At 38.4% G+C, this 22829-nt stretch overlaps 1 protein-coding gene across 5 annotated transcripts in view; it reads right to left on the bottom strand.

The window, feature by feature from the left end:
- Positions 1-22829, bottom strand: part of ADAM17 (ADAM metallopeptidase domain 17) — a 49933-nt gene that overhangs the window by 12104 nt on the left and 15000 nt on the right. For 3 of the 5 annotated variants that reach the window (XM_072767749.1, XM_026009122.2, XM_072767750.1), the window contains 10 exons: positions 18215-18345; positions 16861-16949; positions 14527-14695; positions 12666-12799; positions 10752-10841; positions 8736-8849; positions 7011-7155; positions 6814-6902; positions 5011-5163; positions 55-254 (listed from right to left, as the gene is read on the bottom strand). In XM_072767749.1, coding sequence (XP_072623850.1) covers positions 55-254; positions 5011-5163; positions 6814-6902; positions 7011-7155; positions 8736-8849; positions 10752-10841; positions 12666-12799; positions 14527-14695; positions 16861-16905 — 1139 coding nt within the window. In that variant the 5' untranslated portion in view covers positions 16906-16949; positions 18215-18345. Of the gene's footprint in view, positions 1-54; positions 255-5010; positions 5164-6813; positions 6903-7010; positions 7156-8735; positions 8855-9946; positions 9999-10751; positions 10842-12665; positions 12800-14526; positions 14696-16860; positions 16950-18214; positions 18346-22829 lie in introns of those variants that run through there. The other 2 variants (XM_072767752.1, XM_072767753.1) reach the window with 2 other exon arrangements.

Here is a 22829-nt window from a genome sequence, read left to right as displayed (position 1 = left end):
AAACCTGCACTCGCACATGTGCACACACCCTTCACCTGATGCTCAGGCACTCACCTGCACTGCACACCTGCCCTCAGCATACAGTCGCTGCTACAGCACGTGTCATTGTTCAGGTACATGATGCCAGGATCGCACTCCTCTCCTTCATCCACCCTGGAGTTCCCACACACTTTGTTGCTTCGCTCTTGAAAACACTCCTGGGACTTACTTTCGATGGTCTTATAGATGGACTGTTTACTGCAGTTTGAAAACATCTTAAAAGAAAAAAAGGCCACAAAGGAACCAAATAACAATAAAAATTCATTCCCATGGAGTGTTCATGTTTCTTGCCTAGAGACAAACTCTTATTGTAACAGCCACAATCTGAGCTACTGTGAAGGAATGTCAAATTCCATCACTGTCACCTCAAAATGCCAACTATACAGAATCAAGTTATCTCCCTCAGGAGGGTACTCAAAAACTGGTGTAAATTTGGTTAAGAGCCTAAAATTCTCCACAGGCAAGCTATACAAACACTGAGGCCATACATCCCAGTCCGTCCCATCAAGAGGACCCAGTCTGGCTCCACCAGACTCCATGCTGTCCTGTCCCCAGGCATGACATCCTGCACCAATGCAGTGACAGTAAGAATCAAGCATACAGCATCATCTTCCTGGACATAATGACTCAGGGATGCAAAACACAGTCTATCTCTGATTCACCTCTTCTTTTCCCTGGAATGACCCATGTATAAAGCTTCTAAATAAAAAATAAAATTAAATAAAATAAATAAATAAATAAATGCTTCTAAATAGATGAACACAGTAAGACGTATATTACATAGAGCCTATTAGATAAAAATACGAATTGTTACCTAAACATTCACATGGGTCTCCATGATTTTAAGTTTCTTTGAGATTTCTACAGTTGATCAATGTCCCAAAAGAAGCCTCTACCCTTGCTCCCCCACCTGCAATATAGAATCAAGGAAATGGTCTTCTAAATTTGGGGATTTTTACCAGGAGCTCTGAAATGGAGTCCATTTTCCAAACCATCTGAAATTAGCCAGAAAGGGATTAAGAAACTTGAAAAACTTATCTAGTTTGTTTTTTTTTTTTTTAAGATTTTATCTATTTATTCATGAGAGACACAGAGAGAGAGAGAGGGAGAGAGGCAGAGACACAGGCAGAGGGAGGAGGCAGCTCCCTGCAAGGGAGCCCAATGCGGGACTCGATCCCAGGACCCCGGGATCATGACCTGAGCCTAAGGCAGACTCTCAAACACTGAACCACCCAGGGGTCCCTTGCGTAATTAGTTCCTGAGGCAGGGTGTCCACAAATGCTGCACATTTGCTAAAATGGCTTCACTTTTGCCCCAGAAAAGAGCCTCTGAGGAGCAGAGGCATAAGACCCTCCATAGGTCTGTGAATCAGATACCGAAAGGATTACTTTTGGAAAGATATCCAGACACCCTAAACAGACATACTAACTGGGCTTTTTTTTTTTTTTTTAAGCACCTTCCCATTAATTCTATAGTAAAGAGATAGATTTATTTATTTATTTATTTATTTATTTATTTATTTATTATTCATAGACACATACACAGAGAGAGAGAGAGGCAGAGACACAGGCAGAGGGAGAACCAGGCTCCATACAAGAAGCCTGATTCAGGACTCGATCCCGGGTCCCCAGGATCACACCCCAGGCTGCAGGTGGCGCTAAACCGCTGTGCCACTGGGGCGGCCCTATAGTAAAGAGATTTAAGGGGTCTGGTTATTTTAGTCTAGGCCTCCGGCAATTAGAATCTGCTGGGTTTATTCACGAGCACTGCAGATTCATAAACTCAATTTTAGCAGTTAACTCATGGGAGATCAGACACTAAGGAATCAGAATTCACACGGAAGCAGTAACAATCCTCCTCACTAACTTACCAGAGCCATACCCTGAGTGGGGCTCCTGGGCAGGGCTAACGGGACTGTGGTCTCCACGTTCCCTGAAAACCTCAGTCGGGTCTTCTCTTTGCAACCTTCCCACACTCTCTCCTCTTCTGCTAACAAACCCTCCTACGAACTCACCCACCTTGTGCCATCTGATGACAGCAAGGCCCAAGGCAAGTCACTTCTCAGCAGCGTATCTGTGGGAGGTGCCAGGCCCTATCTTTCGAGGTCAAGGAAACCAAGGTGCTTTAAAATCTACTCACAAACATTTTAATTAAAGAATTCATTTAAAATGTAGATTAGGGGCAGCCCCGGTGGCGCAGTGGTTTAGCACCGCCTACAGCCAAGGGTGTGATCCTGAGACCCAGGATCGAGTCCCATGTCGGGCTCCTTGCATGGAGCCTGCTTCACCCTCTGCCTCTGTCTCTGCCTCTCTCTCTGAATGAATAAATAAATAAATCTTGAAAGAAAAAAAATGTCAATTAGAAGATGCTCAGTGTGTTTTTATAAGAAGATTGATACTTGGGTAAACCGAACTAACAGAAAATACACTAAATATGATGTGCTTGGGACAAAATAAATAAATGGATAAATTTTTCTTTTTTGATAAACTAGCACTTCCTTTCCTTGTCCCTCCATTTTCATTTAAATAAGCTTCATGCTCAACATGGGGCTTGGACTCATGACCCTGAGATCAAGACTCACATGCTCTACTGACAGAACTAGCCAAGTGCCCCAAGAGTTGTGTGTTTTTTTTTTTTTTAAGTAAGCTCTACGGCCAATGTGGATAGACTGGCACTTCCTGAATTTAAAAGAAGAAAAAAAAAAAAAAAAGGCTCTGGCCAGGCACTGTTCTCCTTAGGGTGTCATTACCAGGCCATGGAAGAGCTCCCAGGTAAATCTCACTTAGAAGTTTTAGAGGAGGGATCCCTGGGTGGCGCAGCGGTTTAGCACCTGCCTTTGGCCCAGGGCGCCATCCTGAAGACCCAGGATCGAATCCCACGTCAGGCTCCCGGTGCATGGAGCCTGCTTCTCCCTCTGCCTGTGTCTCTGCCCCTCTCTCTCTCTCTCTCTCTCTCTGTGTGACTATCATAAATAAATAAAAATTAAAAAAAAAAAAGAAGTCTTAGAGGAAAAAAAAAAGAAGTTTTAGAGGAAGAGTCTGCAAAGTAAGACAGTTTCCCCCAAAGTACTCACATCATCCTAACAAAGAAGCAAATGACTACAGAGTGCACTAATCCTATAGCCACGAGCCAAATGTGACTATTTTAGTTTCTTTTCTCTCACCACATATTTCATACTACTATAGAAATGTTCACACATCTGCAAAATGGACAGAATGTATTGTGAACACCCACATGGCCCTCACCAGCTTCAACAATGATCAACTCATGGCTTCATAACTCCTCTGCATGCTCACTGCTTCCTCTTGGCTCCCACACTGGCTAGTGGTGGCTGTTATTTATTTAATAGCTTTATTAAGGCATATTTTACATACCACAAAATTCACCCATTTCAAGTGCACAAGTCAGTGATTTCCAATGACTGTAAATCAGCCTATGGACATGTTCTTGTCCCAATAAGGTCCCTCATGTTCTTTTACAATTAACTCCCATTCCCAGCTCCAGCCCCAGGCAACCACTATTGAATTTAAACAGAGTTTTAAAATAATAAAATAAACAACTTAAAATCCAGTTACTTGGTCTCCCCGGCCACATCTGGAGTGCTCAACGGCCACCTGTGACTAGTGGCTGCTGTATTAACACAGAATGTTTCCGTCATCCCAAAACCTTCTACTGAATAGCACTGAGCTACAATGTATGTGCTTAGAAATGCAGAGACAGGGGCGCCTCAGTGGCTCAGTCGGTTAATTGTCGGACTCTTGGTTTTGGCTCAAGTCGTGATCTTGGGGTCATGAGATCAAGCCCAGTGTCAGGCTCTGCATTCCGTAGGTGTCTGCTTGAGATTCTCTCTTCTCCTCTGCCCCCTCACCCCAGCTCTCATACACACACTCTCTAAAAATAAATTAATCATTAAAAAAAAAAAAGAAGAAGAAGAAGAAAAGAAATGCAGAGACAACTCTGAAAAGCAGAGGAAAATTCAACCGGGTATGTGACAAGTCGGAGGAGTACACAGAAGTGAGACAGGCAAAGCGCCTAAGGTACAAGTCATCAAGCAAAGGAAAAATAAAACTTAAGGTACAAAGCAAGAGGGGAAGAGACTGTTTATACATAATAGCCAAGGAAAAATATGACAAAAAACATGAGAGAGAAACTTCCCAAAGCAAAGCCAGAGAAACACAAGAGTAATCCTTTCCTCTAGCTCCTTGCCAGCCTTTAGAGAGCCATGGCCCCGCCTGAAAAAGGAAATCAGGAGAAATACTTCACAGTCTTTCCTGGTTAGGGTCAGCCCTCTCTAACTCGGCAACACCTATGTTCTCCTCATGAGGCTTTGTGCTGCTTAACCTCAAGTGAAATACACAAACCAGATGCCTGTGAACAGTTTCAGCTCAGACTCTAGGAATCCATCGCAGCCACTCTTGAAGTTTCTGCAGGCGTCTACGATATCCCACGGGACTAGCGTACTCTCAGAAACCCCCACTAGCTAACTGTTCATTTATTTACTCAGCAAATGACTATGTGCTAGGTACCCCTGCTAGGCACTGGAGACAGCTGTGAACAAGATAAGTGAGGGCCTTTCCCATGGGAAGTTTATAATCTGGCAAATTATGTATTTTGTTGCTAAAGTTTATGAAACATGCAAATTAGAGTTAAAATGAATAACAGCTTGTATAAGGAACGACATGAAATTTTTAACTTGCACAGACCCCGCCATCTAGAACTCTAACACGAGCCATTGCTATCACTAATTTTCCATATAGCTCAAATCAACACAATTGACTTTAATAACAGTACAAATGATAGCCTTAACCAGATTGATGGACCACATTTCACTCTAAAACAAAAAAAACAAGTTCGACGGTACTCTGTAATTTGCAGTTCCATCCCTGGAATAGAATGCTTTTCTGTGCTCTCGTTATAATTAAACATAGCCTCTTTCTTTCCTAACCTAAAAAAGCTCCAAAAGATACATACCTTATTGTTCTCGTGATCTCCACTCACAGCTATGGGATACATAACGTATTTTCCGCCCTGGTCCTCATTTGGGGCACATTCCGCTAGGCCATCCGGATCATGTTCTGCTCCAAAGTTGTGTCCCAATTCATGAGTTGTAACCAGGTCAGCTTCCTTAAGGATCACGCAAAGAAAACATTATTTCTTAATATCCAACCATCAGCTGCTTTGGCCAGCCACACCCTGCTTTTCTTAAATGGGGTCCTGATAAATGGGATCAACAAGAGGATAGTGGTTGGACTGCGGGAGTTGGGAGTGTCTAGACTGAAGGGCCCAGCACAGTGGGATAAAAAAAAACTACACCACCTATAACATCATAGCCAAACTACCAGTGTAGCAGAGGCCAGTATTTCCTATCAATATCCATTCTCCCTTCTTCCTTAAAAAATCCTAATCCTGCTCATGTTGGCAATGTACTCTACTAAAACAGCCATTTTCCCGTATTTCCTTGAGGGCAGGTCAGTCACATGACTGAGTCTGTCTAGCAAGACATAAACAGAAGCCAGTGAGTGGGACTTTGAGTTTTTTAGAAGGGACAGACAGGGCTCTGTCCCCCTTTCTACAACATAGAGGAGAACCATCTTGTGAGCAGATGAGAAGCATGAGGACAAAGGCTTGTGCTCAGAGGGGCTGAATGAAAACTCTAAGATCCTGGCTCCCTGCGAGCATCACTATGCTGCTGCAGCTACCCACAGGATGCTATCCCTGACCTTGCTGACTGAGGCAAATACACCTCTTATTTATGAATAAGATTTGGATTTTTAGTTGTATGGATTTGCTGGAATGTGCCTAACACATTCCTAATGGATATACCTGGGCAAAAACAAGATCCTAAAATCTTCTAAAGGAAAAAAACAGGTCACGTACAAAGGATAAGAAATCAGAAAGACTGGAATGCCTGGGTGGCTCAATGGTTGAGCATCTGCCTTTGGCTCAGGGTATGATCTCAGGGTCCCATATCAGGCTCACTGTGGGAAACCTGCTTCTCTCTCTCTCTGCCTATGTCTCTGCCTTTCTGTGTGTCTCTCATGAATAAATAAATAAAATCTTAAAAAAAAAGAAATCAGAGGGACTGGGACGCCTGGGTGGCTCAGTGGTTGAGCATCTGCCTTCAACTCAGGTCATGATCCTGGGGTCCTGGGATCAAGTCCCACATCGGGCTCCCTGCAAGAAGCCTGCTTCTCCTTCTGCCTATGTCTCTGTCTCTCTCTGCCTCTCATTCATTAATAAATAAAATCTTTTAAAAAATCAGAATGACTCCATATTGATTCTAACATTAACACAAAAGACATATTCAGATATGTAAAAATCTCAATTTTCCTCTCATGTACCCTTTTCTTAAGAAGCTCCTAGAAGATACACTACACCAAAATGATGGTCTAAATCAAGAAAGAGGAAGAACAAGAGGTCCAGGAAATGTGGGAGTTTGGGGAGGTCTTCAAATGACAGCTACACTATAGGACTGGGAGCCACGTAGCCTGCAGAGAAAACCACAGGGTGAAAGGCTCCGGAAGTGGTGTCTTCAGGAAAAACAACAAAAGAAATCTCACAGGTAGCTTTTATCTTTTTCTTTATATTTTTTATTTTCTCATTTCCCACCAAACACATGTATTTTTTTAGGCAGAAACAAACAAAATATGTATTACTTTTTATTTTTATTTTTTTTGTATTACTTTTTTAAAAGATTCCTACATAAATATATACAGCTGGGGTTCTACTACAATAAAATCAAAATCTATCCTTTTAAAAAACATGAGAACATACCTTTGTAAGGATGGTTTTACCATAATTTTTTGTGCTGGTCAAACCACTATTCAAATAGATATTCTTCTTTCCAATTGGACTATAATAAGCTAGAGGACAAAGGAAACAGTGACAAATCACTTATTTAATACAGGATTACCATATAATCTAATCAACCTGCCATCTCCACATAACCACACAACAAATGGGAAACTCACCCTTTGGGCAAACACCTCCATGACTGTTTGCTCTGGGAGAACCAACATACGCTAACCCAAGAGTTCCCATATCAAAATCTTGATACGTAAAAAGATGTGCTAGGCAGACTTTAGATGCTTCTTCAGCTATATCAAAGCTAAATTGCTTTAAGAAAAAAAAAAGGATACTTAATTAGATTAACAATTACATCAGACCAGAAGTTTCAACCAGACACTGGAGAAAAACACCCTATGACTAACTGCAGTTCTGCATCAGCAACCACCAAACTGCAGCACCAAGCCTCCTCACCTACATTTTCACCCACCTATATAGGTAGGAAGTGGAGTGCTGTCAAGTAGGGGAGGCAGTAGGATAGGGAAGAACTTGGGAGCTTTTTATAGCAGTTCAAACCCAAGAGGGCTGGTGTGGAGCTGTGCAGCTCAGCCCTGGGGATATTCCAAATCTGTAAGTCTCCGTGCTTGGATATTCCTTCCAAGGGATGTCAGCACCTACTACCCAAACAGATTCCCTCAAAAGTATTTCGAGGATTTTATGGGCTTTGTATATGTTTGGGTTGTTTTTTTCTAAGTTCATTTATTTTTAGTAATCTCTACACCCAACATGGGGCTCGAACTTGCAACCCTAAAATCAAGAGTCTCATGCTCTTCCAACTGAGCCAGCCAGGTGCTCAGGGTTTTTTTGTTGTTTTGTTTTTTTTAAGCTTGCCTTGGTTTTCCAGCCTCTGGAACCATAAAACATAAATTTCTGCTGTTTAAGCTGCCGGGTCTGTGGTGCTCTGTTACTGGCAGCCCTAACAGATTAGTACCTCAGCCAAGCCTCTTTAGAAGTGAACGGTGCTGTCTGAACCTCTGGATGTGGCAGTGGATCACAGCAGATTAAGCCACACAGAGTACTCTACACATTCAGCATTCTTTGGATCTCAACCTGGATAAAGAATTGGTAATATCCTTTAACTCCATTTAAGCTTTGAAAACTTAATTTTTGCCTTGTGAGACTGATGAGCCACACTGTGCATGGACTAACCCATGGAAATGATTAGATAAATAAGTATTGTTATAAGCTGCTGAATTTGTGGTAACTTGTTGGAGCAGCCATAGGAAATCAATACATTTACTAACTTATTAAAAGATCACTATCACCTCACAAAGGTCATTTTACAACAAAGCAATCACATACACAAACCCAAGACACTGAAATCTGTAGCAAAAAGGATCAATCCTACCCTGCTGAGGCAAGAATTATATGGCATAGAATGTTTAGGCTATCTTTAGATTTATTACTAGAATACAGTCACAGAGGTTTTTAGAAAACTTTCAGATCTCCAAGTTATATTTCTACTAATACATTTTCATACTGTTTGACAATTACTGACCTGGGAGATCTACTGATAAGTTTCAAAGAAACCTGAACAAAATGGTATGCAAAAAGTGTCTATATTGGGTATACATTTTCTGAAGTCTCAATACTTCAACAACTAGATTCTCAAAGATATTAAGGTCAAGAAGTACTGCTTTCTAGCATCTTTCGTTTTCAGAATTTTTCGGCCTATCTTGCTGTCTGCCCTGCTACAGGGGTAAGGTCATTGCTGGATTAGCTGGGGTGGGCTGCTCCTGATTCTCAATTACCTTTGTCATCATACCCCTTCACTGAGATGCAGACATGCCCCATGTACTAGAAACCACAAAGGGTGCTAACAGCATCATACCCAGGACTCTGCCACCTACCTCCAGCAACATCTTCACATCCCAAGCATCCTTTTCTTCATTTGGGTAACTTTTTGCCATGTTATAGTGCCTTTCACCAGGTTTCACCTCTTGTGGAGACTTGAGAATGCGGATCTATACTTAAAAAGACAATATACTTAGAACACTTAAGAAAAAAGGCATAAGACTAAAGTAATACCACACTTCTAGCTATTCAAAATAAGATCATCTACCATTCTAGAAAAAATGTTTTAAAACCAAAATTCCATAAAATTCTTCAGCTCTAATATCCATTTAAAAACAAACTGAGAAGCACATGGTATGGAAAACATGTATGTCAATGAATTATTTATCAACTTATAAATGTAATCCTCAACTCTTATTTCCTCTACATTTAGTTTGACAAAATGAGAACTTGGGTTCCACAAGCTTAAAATATTTACTCCAACTACAGTCAATGATTCAGAGACCCAGAAGAATTAGATGTCTGTCACTGCACTCCACAAAAAGATTACAAAGAACAGGAGCTCTTCCTTGTACATATAGTAAAAATTCACGTTAATCCCGCTTTAATAAAAAAGGAATAAAGGCTTTACTCCAAGGAGATGAAACGTTACTGACCAGTGAGCGTGTTTAGGGAAAAGAACAAAGCCATTTCAGCTCAGCCATTTCTGGCCTCTTTTCTGGATATGCCTGCCTGGAGAGGGTATATTCTGGTCTGTTCTGCTCTGCCACCACATGGGAAGCTCACAGGGGAGGGCTCAGCAGCTTTGGTGGTGGGTGGTCAAGATCAATTCCAGGATGAAATAGGTGGGAAGCCCACTATGACCGCACACGTAAACCACACCCTCCAATCCATCCGTCATCATTATTATAAAGCTGATATTTAATCTCCTTTACTGCACCTATTTTTCCAAGTGGTCCCAAGTTCTTAAGGCAAAGGGAGTTTTATCTATTAGTTCCCTAAAATTTGAACATGATGCAGCTATTTTAGACTAGTGAGGCAACTTTCTATGTACCATAATGGAACAATCACCAACATACTCGCCAAATGAAAAAGCAAGGTGCAAAAGAGTAGAGCATACCACCATGTGTCAAATACACACATATACAGACACATGCTATACATGCACAGAATCTCTCCGGGACAGCACTTATGAGACTTGCGACACGGAGGCATCTCATGGGGAAAGGGGCTGGTGTGACAATAGGCAGAGGTTGAAGAGACTTACTTTTCACTGGCTTTTGTACCTTGTGTATATATTACCTATTCAAATAACAACTTAAAAGAAAATGCAAAACAGTAAAAGAATAGAAAAGGGAAAAATAATTCTCTTAGTTTTATACAAGTACTATAAAAGTTTAACATTTATAAAGTATAGTATGATGTAAAATTTCAAAAGTTTTGTTTCTTAATCTCTAAATCCTATACCTCAGTACCTATAAGAATATGGTTAATTAATAGAAAGAGCCTGGAAACAACAGAAAATAATTTACATATTAAACATCTGTCCAAAGCAATACCCAACTTTAGAAGTCTTTTTAATTAGTCTTATCAATTTCAAACAGTGTTTACTATGAGATATAATTAAGATGACATCAATAATCCATTGTTGAATGCACTCTATGAACAGGTTATAAGAAACCAGAAAATTGGGGCGGGGTGGGGGGAGATCTACTGGTTCTATATGTACAGATGCCCTGCCAATGTACACCGTATTTGAGTAAATTTTCTAAGGATTCAACAATATGTGCCAACATTGTAACTAAAGAAAAAGCATAATCAAAAAAAGTAAAACAATGAAGAGGATAAAACCAACATAAATTGAGAGAAAGATCACAGCAAAAGGCGGCTTTCTGCCTACAACAAGCCTAAGAACAAAAAACTTCACATCTGTAAATAATTAATTCAAAAATGCTATACAATTCACTGGCATGTCCACATTTTAAGATTAGAGTCGAAGATGAGTTACAAATACTTGCATCACATCACTCTGCCGAGTAACAAAAGCCACATCCACAACCATTGGTAAATACCTGCTCTATCTGTATTCCATAACCTTTGAAACCAGCGTTGTCCCATGAAGTGTTCCGATAGATGTCATCCACCCGGTCAATAAGCTCTATCTGTGTTTACAAAGGAAAGAGTTTGAGGAAGACATGTGTATAATTATCACTCTGCAACGTAATATAAATTTTTCAGGGATTAAAATGGTCAGTTTAGAGAAAATACCACTGTAAGAGTTTCCATCAATTACAAAACTAGCACTAAGATGTTATCCCGTAACATTGGTGACACTAACAAAACAAATAAATATTCCTAGCCTCAAGCTTAAAGTGTTATGCCAGAATCAAGAAGTGGTACAGTTCATCTCAAATTTTAGATTATCAATTGCATATGAACCAAACTATAAGTAACTTCTAAAATAGTTCAACTATAAAAATGAAAGTTAAAGGTCTAAAATAGTTCAACTACAAAAATGAAAGTTAAAGGTCAACCAATGTACCTAAAATATGCCCTTCTAAGAAAGTAGTAGTCCATCTCCACTCCATTTCTTGGCAAGCATCTGAAATGTCTTCCCCAGAAAGAGGTGAGGGGCAATAACAGATGCTGCTCAAGCTATCCCCAAACCTCACTGGGCAAAGTCCAGCCCCAAGGACTGGGCAGAGAGGGACAGAAGAGCAAACTCCCACCATTCCCCTCTCTTCTGTCGTATGATTTGGGAAGGGAGGTAAGGTAGACAGAGAATACTGGGGGAGAAGGGACAAGGGTTAATTCCAACTACAGAAGAACAAATGCTCATTGCCCATCTTTACCTCCAACAGACTGTTCTATTGTTCACCAACTGGCTAGATGAGGTTTGTTCTAGCAACTGTGAAGCATATTAGAGATCTAAAAACTGTTGTTTGCTTATAGTAAGTGTAAAACTAAGAAATGCAGTTTTTAAGACTAGACCTATCATCATATTCATATTTGTGGTGTAATAAACAAAAAAGTGTATTAAAACCCCCTTAATACAAAACTCACATTAAGAAGTAACTTTTTCAAGAAAGAATCTTTTACTTAGGAACAAGAATTGCAGTGACTTCACACACTACTCCTACTACCCTCATAATAAATTCTTTCACTTGACATTGGAAGGGGAGGGAAATAGGGGGAGGGGGGGACAAATAAAACACAGAGAATGGAAAAAGCAAGGCAAGGAGAAAGGCATCTTTTGGGGCCTACACTCTGGGTTCATGAATAGTTGCATTCTCTTTTATTCCTTCAACAAAAACATTTCGTCAGTGCCAAATTATCACAACGAATGAGATCATACTAACAAAAAATGTCAATGAAAAAGGATTCCCTTGGCTTTTCAAATTATAATAGTAAAGGCTCAAAAACTCAGTGTCAGTACTTCTGTAATCTTTCTTTTTGAATCTTTGCTCTACAGTTAGTTATGACCATGAAAGTTCCACCTACTTCACATAGTTATAGTCCAACAATTAGCTATTTTATACAACATAAGCCAAAAGGATCATCTTCTCTGAAATATACATATAAGCAAAGAACACACAGAGGTTCATATAAATACTTTTTTTCCCCCACTCTGGAGCATATATTCACACATGAGTCACAGCCATTATAGCAGTGATGTTTTCAGAGTTCAACTGAATAGAGAAGGGAGGCCTATGCTATGAATTCTCCCTAAACCTAATATGCATAAAAATTCTAATGTGCAAAACATTAGTTCAAAGGTAAAATGGGTTTTAAAAAATTTGAAATTAGAATCTCTACAGAGTAATATAAGAACCTAAGAGAACTCCCCATTATTTTAGGAAATAACAAGGCATCTGAAACATCTCATTTCATTACATTTCACATCATAGCAGTCTTCTCTTAATTGGAATTTCCCTATCTACCTCGATTTTTATGTCTAGTGACCTGATCCAATATCAGATACTTACTAAGTAATTTGTAGTTGTACTCTCTTCCCCTCTGCCCATGTATCTGTAAAAGCGATGATCTGCTACCACCAACAATTTACAGGTGTTCTTCAATGGGTTAGGATCAGCTCTTCTCTTCACCCGATGAACAAACTCTAATATGAATTTGTATGCACTATTAAATCAAAATTCATCAAAACAAGGAGTTTTTTTTATAGTAACACTTTAAATCTACCATATTTTTGAAACAAACATTATTTGAGCTTAGTATCCCTTAAAGATACCTTCACAAAAAACAATTTGGAGACAGAAAAGTAAAAAGTAATATGAGGTTTTAAAATAGAATTCAAAACCAAGGAAAAAGGCCTCCTTCAGAAGGTTTTAAAATGAAACTTTTAAAAAGTACTTAAGGTAAGACAACCATCTAGCTTATTGTTGGTCATTTTCTTCTAGAAGTTTACAAATTGTGCTCGCTTCGGCAGCACATATACTAGAAGTTTACCAATTAACCAAAGTAAGAGTAAAACCACCAAGATAATCAGACACTAAAAATTAGTTTATGGTAATAGGTCCTTCTCTTTATCAAATATCCAAATGACTATTTATATACTAAAATGTTAGCCATATTCTGTAAGTTTTCAAAAACGAGGACAGTCGAGTAATTCTCCATGATGGCTAGGTTTTTCCACGACCCTAAACTGATCTGTCACGGGGAACCTGCCTGGCTCAGTCAGTAGAGTGCACGACTCTTGATCTCCGGGTTGTGAATTCAAGCCTGATGTTGGGTGTGGAGATCACTTAAAAAATAAAATCTTTGGGGAACTTGGGTGGCTTAGTCAGTTAAGTGCCTGACTTTGGCTCAGGTCATGATCTCAGAGTTCTGAGATCGACCCCCATATTTCAAGGTGCCTGCTTGTCCCTCTCTGCCCTTCCTCCCCACTCGTGCTCTCTCTCCAATATATATATAAAACCTTTTAACAAAATATTTAATAAATAAATAAAAATAGAGTGAGCTGTCCCAAGACTGATAACCTCTTTCTAAACAGTACAGACCTCTCTTGGTACCAACTAATTTCTCATAAGCTTATCTAAAGATATTATTTTTTGGGATCCCTGGGTGGCGCAGAGGTTTAGCGCCTGCCTTTGGCCCAGGGTGCGATCCTGGAGACCCGGGATCGAATCCCACATCAGGCTCCCTATATGGAGCCTGCTTCTCCCTCTGCCTATGTCTCTGCCTCTCTCTCTCTCTGTGTGTGTGATTATCATGAAAAAATAAATAAAATTAAAAAAAAAAAAGATATTATTTTTCAACAGTATTTTGTTATTTCTAAATACCCTAAATAAAAACACTTTCCCTCCTCTCCATACCCACTTAAACACTATATGTATTGTCAACCCTTCTTTACTATTTACAAAAAAAAAAAAAAAAAAAATTCCCTCAGATTATTCAATTTCCCCTTTCTGTAGACTTTTTCCGACCTTTATTGTTATCATTATTTTTTTTTAAGCTTTATTTTTTTTTTTTAATTTTTATTTATTTATGATAGTCACAGATTGAGAGAGAGAGGCAGAGACACAGGCAGAGGGAGAAGCAGGCTCCATGCACCGGGAGCCCGACGTGGGATTCGATCCCGGGTCTCCAGGATCGCACCCTGGGCCAAAGGCAGGCGCCAAACCGCTGCGCCACCCAGGGATCCCTATTGTTATCATTATTTGAGTGTTTTCAATTCTCACAGGCAAAAGAATTAAAGAAAATTCTGAATAAAACTATTTTCAAGTCAAATACTACATTTACTAATCAATTAACCACCATCTCTACTGAAGACAGCCATAATGCATATTTGAAATAATTTCTTATTTGAAATATATTTTTAAGTCTTACCATTAGGTGGCTCTCTGTCTACCAGCCCTTTTGGAAGCAACTCTTCATTATCCGCCTTTATATAACCACATACTTTTGGAGACTGTAGGCGTGAAACATTCTTGATATCTTCAGATTTATAAACTAACATTCTTTTGTCTTTAGTATCATTAATTAGTCTCCAAAGTGGCTAAAACAGAAATCATATAATTGAGACACAAAATATAAGAATTCCCAATCAATTCTTACAACATCCTTTGTTTTTAGGTAACATTCATTTCCAGCTTAAGTAAACTGACTAGTCATTTTAACAAAAACAAATCATTTCAACTTTTCTCAGAGCTTCTATGCTGGCAAATAAATACATGGATTATTCACCCTTTGATTTTTATCTGTATTTGAAGAAAGCATTATTTTGTACAAGTTATGAAACCTTTCAGAAGATCCAGAAAAGGAAACGCAGAACCTTTTTCATTCATTCAAAAACATTTCTGTAACACCTACAGCATGCCAACCCCACTCCAGGTAATGACCTATAGCAACAAACAGGAGATGAGCCTTTGGTCCCTGCACCGTTCTCATTCCAGTGTCCTTAGTATCTTTTTACCATGAAGGTTTTATACACAGGAGAGAAGGCAGAAAATTTGCAGTAATGTGCCTAAAACTTATTATACCTTTCAGGAAGAGCAGTTTTTAAAAAATCTTCACTTTCCCTATCACAAGGTCACAGTAAATCAGAACTAACACATTTGAAAAGTTAGTCAAATCAAAAACAAAGTTCCAATAAGGATGCTGGTCTCATCCAAACTAAGCAGCTTATGAGCAAAGTACAAAAAGATACTGTGTGTACACACACACACACTCTCATATTATATATATATATATATATGGATATATAAAATCTCCTTCCATATCCATCATGGAAATGAAAATCTAAACCACAAGGACATGACTTCACATCTGCCAAGATGGTTGGAATCAAAAACAGGTCATAAGAAGTATTGGTGAAGATGTGGAGAAGTCAGAAGTCTCATATACTGTGGAATGTAAAATGGTGAGAATGTGGAATGCAGCCACAGTCTGGAAAACAGTCTGGTAGTTCCCCAAAAGGTTAAAAATAGAGTTAGCCTATGACCCAGAAATTCCACTCCTGATATAAACCCCAGAGAATTGAAAATAAATGCTCACACAGAAACTTGCTCACAAATGTTCACAGAAGCATTATTTGTAATAGCCAAAGAAGTGAAAACAATCCAAATGTCCATAAAATAAGCACAATATGGCATATCCATACAATAGAATATTTGGCAATAAAAAGAAATGAAGTACTGACACAGGCTAAAGCATGGATGAAACTTAAAAATATACTAAGAGAAAGAAGCCAGTCATAAAAGATCACATATTGTGATTCCATTTATATGTACGACCAAGCAAATCTAAAGAGATCATGGATCAGTGGTTTCCTAGGGCCAGGGGATTTGGAAGCAAAGGGTGGTGGGCTGCTAGAGGGTACAGTATTTCTTTTGCAGGTGGTGAAAATGTTCTAACATTGATTGTGGTGATGACTTCCATAACTAGGATACAGTAAAAGCCAATGAATTATATCCTTCATAATGGATATAAATGAGTGAACTGTATAGTATGTGAATTTTACCTCAATAACGCTATTAAATATAGTTGATATAAATAAATAAATAAATAAATAAATAAAGTTGACTCTCCCACAATGCAGGGATTAGGGGCAATGACTGCCCCCCCCATGCAGTTGAAAATCTATCACATGTAACTTCAATGCCCCCAAAACAAATACTAATAGCCTACTGACTAACTGGAAATAAAATCTCTTAAACAAAAAAAAAAAAAAGGAAGGCTGCTAGTTTGGTCTTGGTTTCTGCTGTTAGTACTTCAGTGGAGGAGTAACCAGAGCCTGAGTTTCCCTCTTTTAACTTCTCAAACTATCACCTTTTATTAATTTTGCATTTCCTGAGAGTCTAGGGGGTAACAGGAGAAGACTTGACTTTTGTCTTTGCAAACATTTACACTTATAGTAGGATTATTAAAGAATAAAAAAATGAATCAGGAGAGAAAGGAAGTTTTCTCTTCCCATTATCCACCCCCTATATGACTTTCTCTCAATTATGGCACTTAGAAATAGAGTGCATCTTAGGGCAGTCTCTCAGACGTGTAAAAAATATTATCTTCTTTTTCTTTTAATAAAGAACCATCTACTTCATTGGTTAAAAACTTTAAACACAAGGAAAATAGAAGTACAATTAAAGACTTTTGTCTTCTTAAAACAACTGGGAAACAGTTTTAACAGCTCCCACCCCAAAAAAAATTTACATACAGATTTACCTCTATATTATATTCTGCTCCATCTGTGTTGATTCTTATCGTCATATCATCATCTCCTATGTGGGCTAGAACTCTAGAGTCAGGCTCACCTTAAGAGAAAAAAAAAATCCATCATTTACAAATACTTCTATCAAAAAATAAACTATGCACTACCGTCAATAAAAATCGATCAAGTCCTTCATCAGAGTGGAATCTGCCTAGGTATTATAGAAATCTACAACAAAGAAACACAGGGCCCAGCAAGCAGCAAAATATTCACACTCCTAAGGAGTAGCCTCAACTCATTTGAAACCTTTCTCTTTCCCTCAATTCTCTTCTAAAAATTATCTAGAGTGTGTTATAGAACAAAACCAAGGGATCCCTGGGTGGCTCAGCGGTTTAGCGCCTGCCTTTGGCCCAGGGTGCGATCCTGGAGTCCTGGGATTGAGTCCCGCATCGGGCTCCCACCATGGAGCCCACTTCTCCCTCTTCCTGTGTCTCTGCCTCTCTCTATGTCTATCATAAACAAATAAATAAATAAATCTTAAAAAAAAAAAGAACAAAACCAAAAACAAATGTATAGATGTTCTTCCAGGAGTAACTTCACTGAGTTCTGGTTAAGAAAGAACTAAGAGAAGGGTGCCTGGGTGGGTCAGTTGGTTAAGCCTCCGACTCTTGATTTCAGTCCAGGTCATGATCTCAGGGTCTGACATCAAGCCCCACATTGGGCTCCATGCTGGGTGTGGAGCCTGCACGGATTCTCTCTCTCCCTCTGCCTCTGTCCCCATCCCATTCCCTAACCCCTCTCCCTCTCTGAAAGAAAGGGAAAGGGAAAGGGAAAGCGGGTAGGGAGGAAGGGGAAGAAGGGGGGGAAGGGGGAAAGGAGAGAAGGAAAAATGAGGAAGGGAAGGAGGCAGAAAGCATGATCTGGAATCTACAGAGTTTGAACTGCATGATTTGCAGATTTTAATGTCATTTCTTTTTTCTGCAGAGAAAGTTCCAGAAGTAAACCACAATTGCTTGTTTGACATAATGTCTTAAATACTTAACAGAATCATAAAGTCAATTATTTTATCTCCTAGCTTCCTTGTTTAAAATCTCATAAGGGAAGCCTACATCCTTCCCTGGAGATAAGAGGAGGTTAAATTCTTATCAACTGGGAGGAAATTAATTTTAATCATCAAAATAGACAGTATATATATACATGCTTAGATAATCCCCATTTCCCCCCATCTACATGTTCCTTCTTCCAAACTTATAAAACTCATATGAAACAAAGAATAGCACTTCTCTGACACCCAATAAAAAAGAATATGCAAACTAGATCTGGACACCTTAACAGACACAAGGGCAAACAAACAAGCTTCATACTAACCAACCACGTGTCCACTGAAGAAGTCCTGCCATTTGACGGTGTACTCACTTTCATCTTTACCATCTACCACCACGACTTTGAAATTTTGGGAAAAGCGTTCAGTACTTGATGTCAGATACAATTTAAAATGCCTAAAGAAAGAATGCAGCCATATTTTACTCTAAACACATAAAATTTTACTCTAACCCATAAAATTCAACTTACTTAAAAAACAAGCTGACAGAGAGTGGACATTAATAAAACACTATTCCACTTATAACTACTGTTTTACTAGGTACTTAGCATTATATCACATATAAAGACAGACAAATTTCTTTAGCTATAAGAATTTGGCAAGCCAAAAAAAAGACTAAAATTGGAGGAAAAAAGATTCAAAGAGCTTATGCATTCATCTTTTTGAGACTGACTAAGGAAACACACATGTGGATAGTTTAAGCTGGAATCCTGCTTGTCTGAAAAATTTATCAGACTGGTATTACTAGATACCACTACTGAATACTACTCAGCATTACGTGCTCTGCTTACATTATTTCCACTTCACACAGTAAACACTGAGGGTTGGAGGTCTATCAACATACTCAAGGTTACACAGCCAGTAAGTGATGAAACTAGACACCGAACTAGGTGTATTTCAAAAGCCTGTACTGTTGGGACGCCTGGGTAGCTCAGTGATTGAGCATCTGCCTTTGGCCCGGAGCGTGATCCTGGAGTCCCAGGATTGAGTCCCACATTGGGCTCCCTTTGTGGAGCCTGCTTCTCCCTCTGCCTGTGTCTCTGCCTCTCTCTCATCAATAAATAAAATCTTTAAAAAAAAAAAAAAAGCCTGTACTGTGCTGCCTCTAAAAATCAAGCTGTTCTTATTGCTGGACAAAGTTAGTAATTGCTACTTTCTATATTTAAAAGCACTCATGCTTTTTTTCTCCTTCTAAAGAGAATGTATCTTGAAAAAAATTAATCCTCAATTCCTGTGAGGAAAATAAATATAAGGATCCAACGGAGACATTAAAGCACATACTCCAGTTTAGTCAGCTTAATATTCTTTTGTTTTCTCTCAGTTTCAGTCCTGACATAAAATCTGGGTGTGGTGAGCAAGAATTTTTCAATTATTATTTACGCTTTCAATGTGCCCATGAACACTAAAGATAAAGGTATGTTTTTTATCTTAACCACAGGAACAAATTTTGTCAGCTGTGGGGTTGAACTATGAAGTGTTACTTCCCCATGGGTTTGCCTAAGTCTAAACTGCCAGAAAGAATCTAGACAGGGGCGGCCTCCACGGCAACAAATATTTTTAACTTTTTGAGCATAACAAAGTAATTTTAGTTCACTTGTGGGTTTTTTTAATGGTCAAAGGGAAAGAGACAATAGAACATTATTTCAGAAATCCTTGGAACATCTTCTCCTGTTCTCCTAAAACATATCTTCCCACACATTCACAGCTATGATTTTTTTTCCATCAGTTATGCTGATAACTTTGTAAGGAAAAGTATCCCTCTTCTAAATGCCTCATTATTCAGCTTCGAAGCCCTCTATGAGTCTCAATGTTACTCTTACTTAATATTCTTTCCAGAAAAATCACTGAAATTGCATTGTTTTCTACACTAAAAATCTGCTCTTCTATAAAGATAAGGACCAAGGAATGGTAAAGTTCCTGTTTTCTGACTTTCCAATCTTCATCTTTGAGTTGTAAAACCTCTAAAGGTTATTTCAGTCAGAATTTATATTTTACTTTATCCTCTCAAAATTATGTGAAGTCATGTACTAATAGATTTCCTTTAGCATTTTCCTTTATCTTTCTGACTTTTGGCTTAAGGATTTACAGTAACTACAAACTAGTGTTAATCCACCTGAATTAACAATATTTTCCTCCTTTTCTGTAAATATTACATAATATCTAATTAAAATTGTTAGCATACAGAGCAACCAATTTATTTTAAGAGAAATTTTAAGATCTACTCTCTTAGCAACTTTCATGTATGCAATTCAGTATTAACTACAGTCACCATGCTATACATCCTTATGACTTGTTTTATGACTGGAAGTTTGTACCTCATATCTATTTTTAATAGTCCATTTAGCTGGATATGTATTATTTCCATTTATCAGTTCTAGCCCTCTTCAAATAAATTAAGAGGATAAATTAAGGATCACTTAATAAGGGATCACTTAAGGGATCATTTAAGGATCACTTAAATTAAGGATCACTTAAGGGATCACTTAAGGGATCATTTAAGGATCACTTAAATTAAGAGGATAAATTAAGGATCCTTAATAAATTAAGGATCACTTTTAAGAGGATATAAGAAATATCTAAATTTTTTTAAAAGTGCAACATTATCAGAAAGTATTAAAACAGGGCAGCCCAGGTGGCTCAGCGGTTTAGCACCACCTTCAGTCCAGAGCATGATCTTGGAGATATGGGATCAAGTCCCATGTTAGGCTTCCTGAATGGAGCCTGCTTCTCCTTCTGCCTGTGTCTCTCATGAATAAATAAATAAAATCTTTTTTTAAAAAAAGTATTAAAACAATATTTTTAACTTTAGAATAGCATTTCTTAATTTATAAAACAGAGGAAATGTAACTTCTAGGCAAATTTCAGGGGTTTTTCTTCATAAAGTTACTATTTAACTCCTCATACAATTTCTCAGCATTTCCATGCTTTTCAACTGCTATAATAGTCATACACAAATCTAATCACCTTGATTTAAATTAGCCTTTTAGACTACTGTCTAAAACCAGAAAATCTAATCATTTATAAGTACCTTCACATTTGTAATGAGCAGCTTCACATTGGTAAGTTCAGCCCTATATAAACTGATCATCTCAAATATCCCAACCTTCTTTTTCTTTTAACGATGCAGCATAAAATAAAGAGCTTTGGAGTCTGACAAACCTAGCTCAAATCTTGTCTCCACCACTTACTCGATGCTTAATCTTGGCCTTAACCTCTGAAATAAGTATCTTCATCTACAAATGAAAGTAATACCTACTAACTGAATGGTTTTCAGGGTTAAATGATATAAACTATTTTAAAGTACTTGGTCCAAAGTTCTGCTACATGGTTAGATCCATTTCCATTTAAACACTTCAGATGGAAAGCCTGTAAAATAAATTACAAACCTCCCTGCTTCCTTACACAAAGAGTATACAAAGATAATACTGAACATTTTCTTAAGAATCAATGTCATCTATGAGACCTGAAAGAGAGGAATGCATGGGGTATGGCAACACTTCCCCCCACAGAAAAGACTCTATGAGTCACCCCAAACCTAACTTTAAAAAAAACCTAGAAAGCCAAATTTTTAGTTCTTATTTTGCAGTTTCCCCCTTATCCTTTGCTCCTATTTATCTCTTATAAACTATATCCACTTCTTCACCAAAATCCATATCAGCACAGCAGAAATAGCACAGGCTTGTATTCAAATCCTTTATCTTCCACTTACTAGCTAAGTGACCTTGAGCAAGTTACCCAACCTGAGTCTCAATTCTTTTTCCCCCAAAAAGAGAGTAACAAAAACTTCTTTGTGGAGCATGGTGAGAATTAGAGAGAACGTGTGCAAAGTGCCTCAAATAAATTACATGAAATTAAGCACCAGGTAGATTATCATCATCATCACTGCTCAAATTTGCTATAGGCCTGGAAGCTTGGATAACCAATACAACAATATTTTGACATGAACTCTAACAGAAAGAAATTATTCAAAAATAATCTAAGGACGATGGCAATAACTAGAAAAAAAACGAAAAAGACATTATAAAATATATCTGCATAAAATATCAGTTTCACATATGATAAATATACTAAGCATGACTATGATTCAGGAATCGAATAAACCTATCAGAAAAATGGTAAAAGGATACAAAAAGGTAGACACAGAAAAATAAATGATTTACACACATGAAAAGATGCTCAATTTCAAACAAGATAAAAATCAACACAGGGATTCCTGGGTGGCTCAGCGGTTGGGTGCCTGCCTTCAGCCCAGGGCATGATCCTGGAGACCCAGGATCCGGTCCCACATCAGGCTCACTGCATGGAGCCTGCTTCTCCCTCTGCCTGTGTCTCTACCTCTCTCTCTCTCTCTCATGAATAAATAAAATCTTTAAAAAAAAAAAAAGGAGCCACGACACTTAAAAAAAAAAGATAAAAATCATCAACACAATGAGATATATCCCCATTCACAGGGACAAAAATTAAGGGCTGATAAAACCTTGTATTGCTAAGGGTAACAGGAAACAGGTAAGCTCATAAACTGCTACTAGAAGAATAAATTGGGCTAACGTCTTTAGGAAGAAATATGGTAACAGCAGTAAACATTTGTAATATGTATATCCTTGACTCATTCTTTCAGGAATGTATCCTATAAAAAAAAATAACCTAGATAAGGTATATTCACAAAGATATTTATTGGAGGTTTGCTATAAGAAATAATAATCACTTTGGTTAAATAATATGTAGCTATAAGTTACTAGCCAACAAACCGTTACAATTCTATGCAAAAGAAATATTTATGCAGGGACGCCTGGGCGGTTCAGTGGTTAAGCACCTGCCTTCGGCTCAGGGTGTGATCCTGCAGTACCAGGATCAAGTCCCACATCAGGCTCCCTGCATGGA

This window comes from Vulpes vulpes, chromosome 8 (assembly GCF_048418805.1).
Source record: "Vulpes vulpes isolate BD-2025 chromosome 8, VulVul3, whole genome shotgun sequence".
NCBI lineage: Eukaryota > Metazoa > Chordata > Mammalia > Carnivora > Canidae > Vulpes > Vulpes vulpes.
The sequence above is the reverse complement of the archived record's forward strand: the minus strand, read 5'-3'. Positions and strand labels throughout refer to the sequence as shown.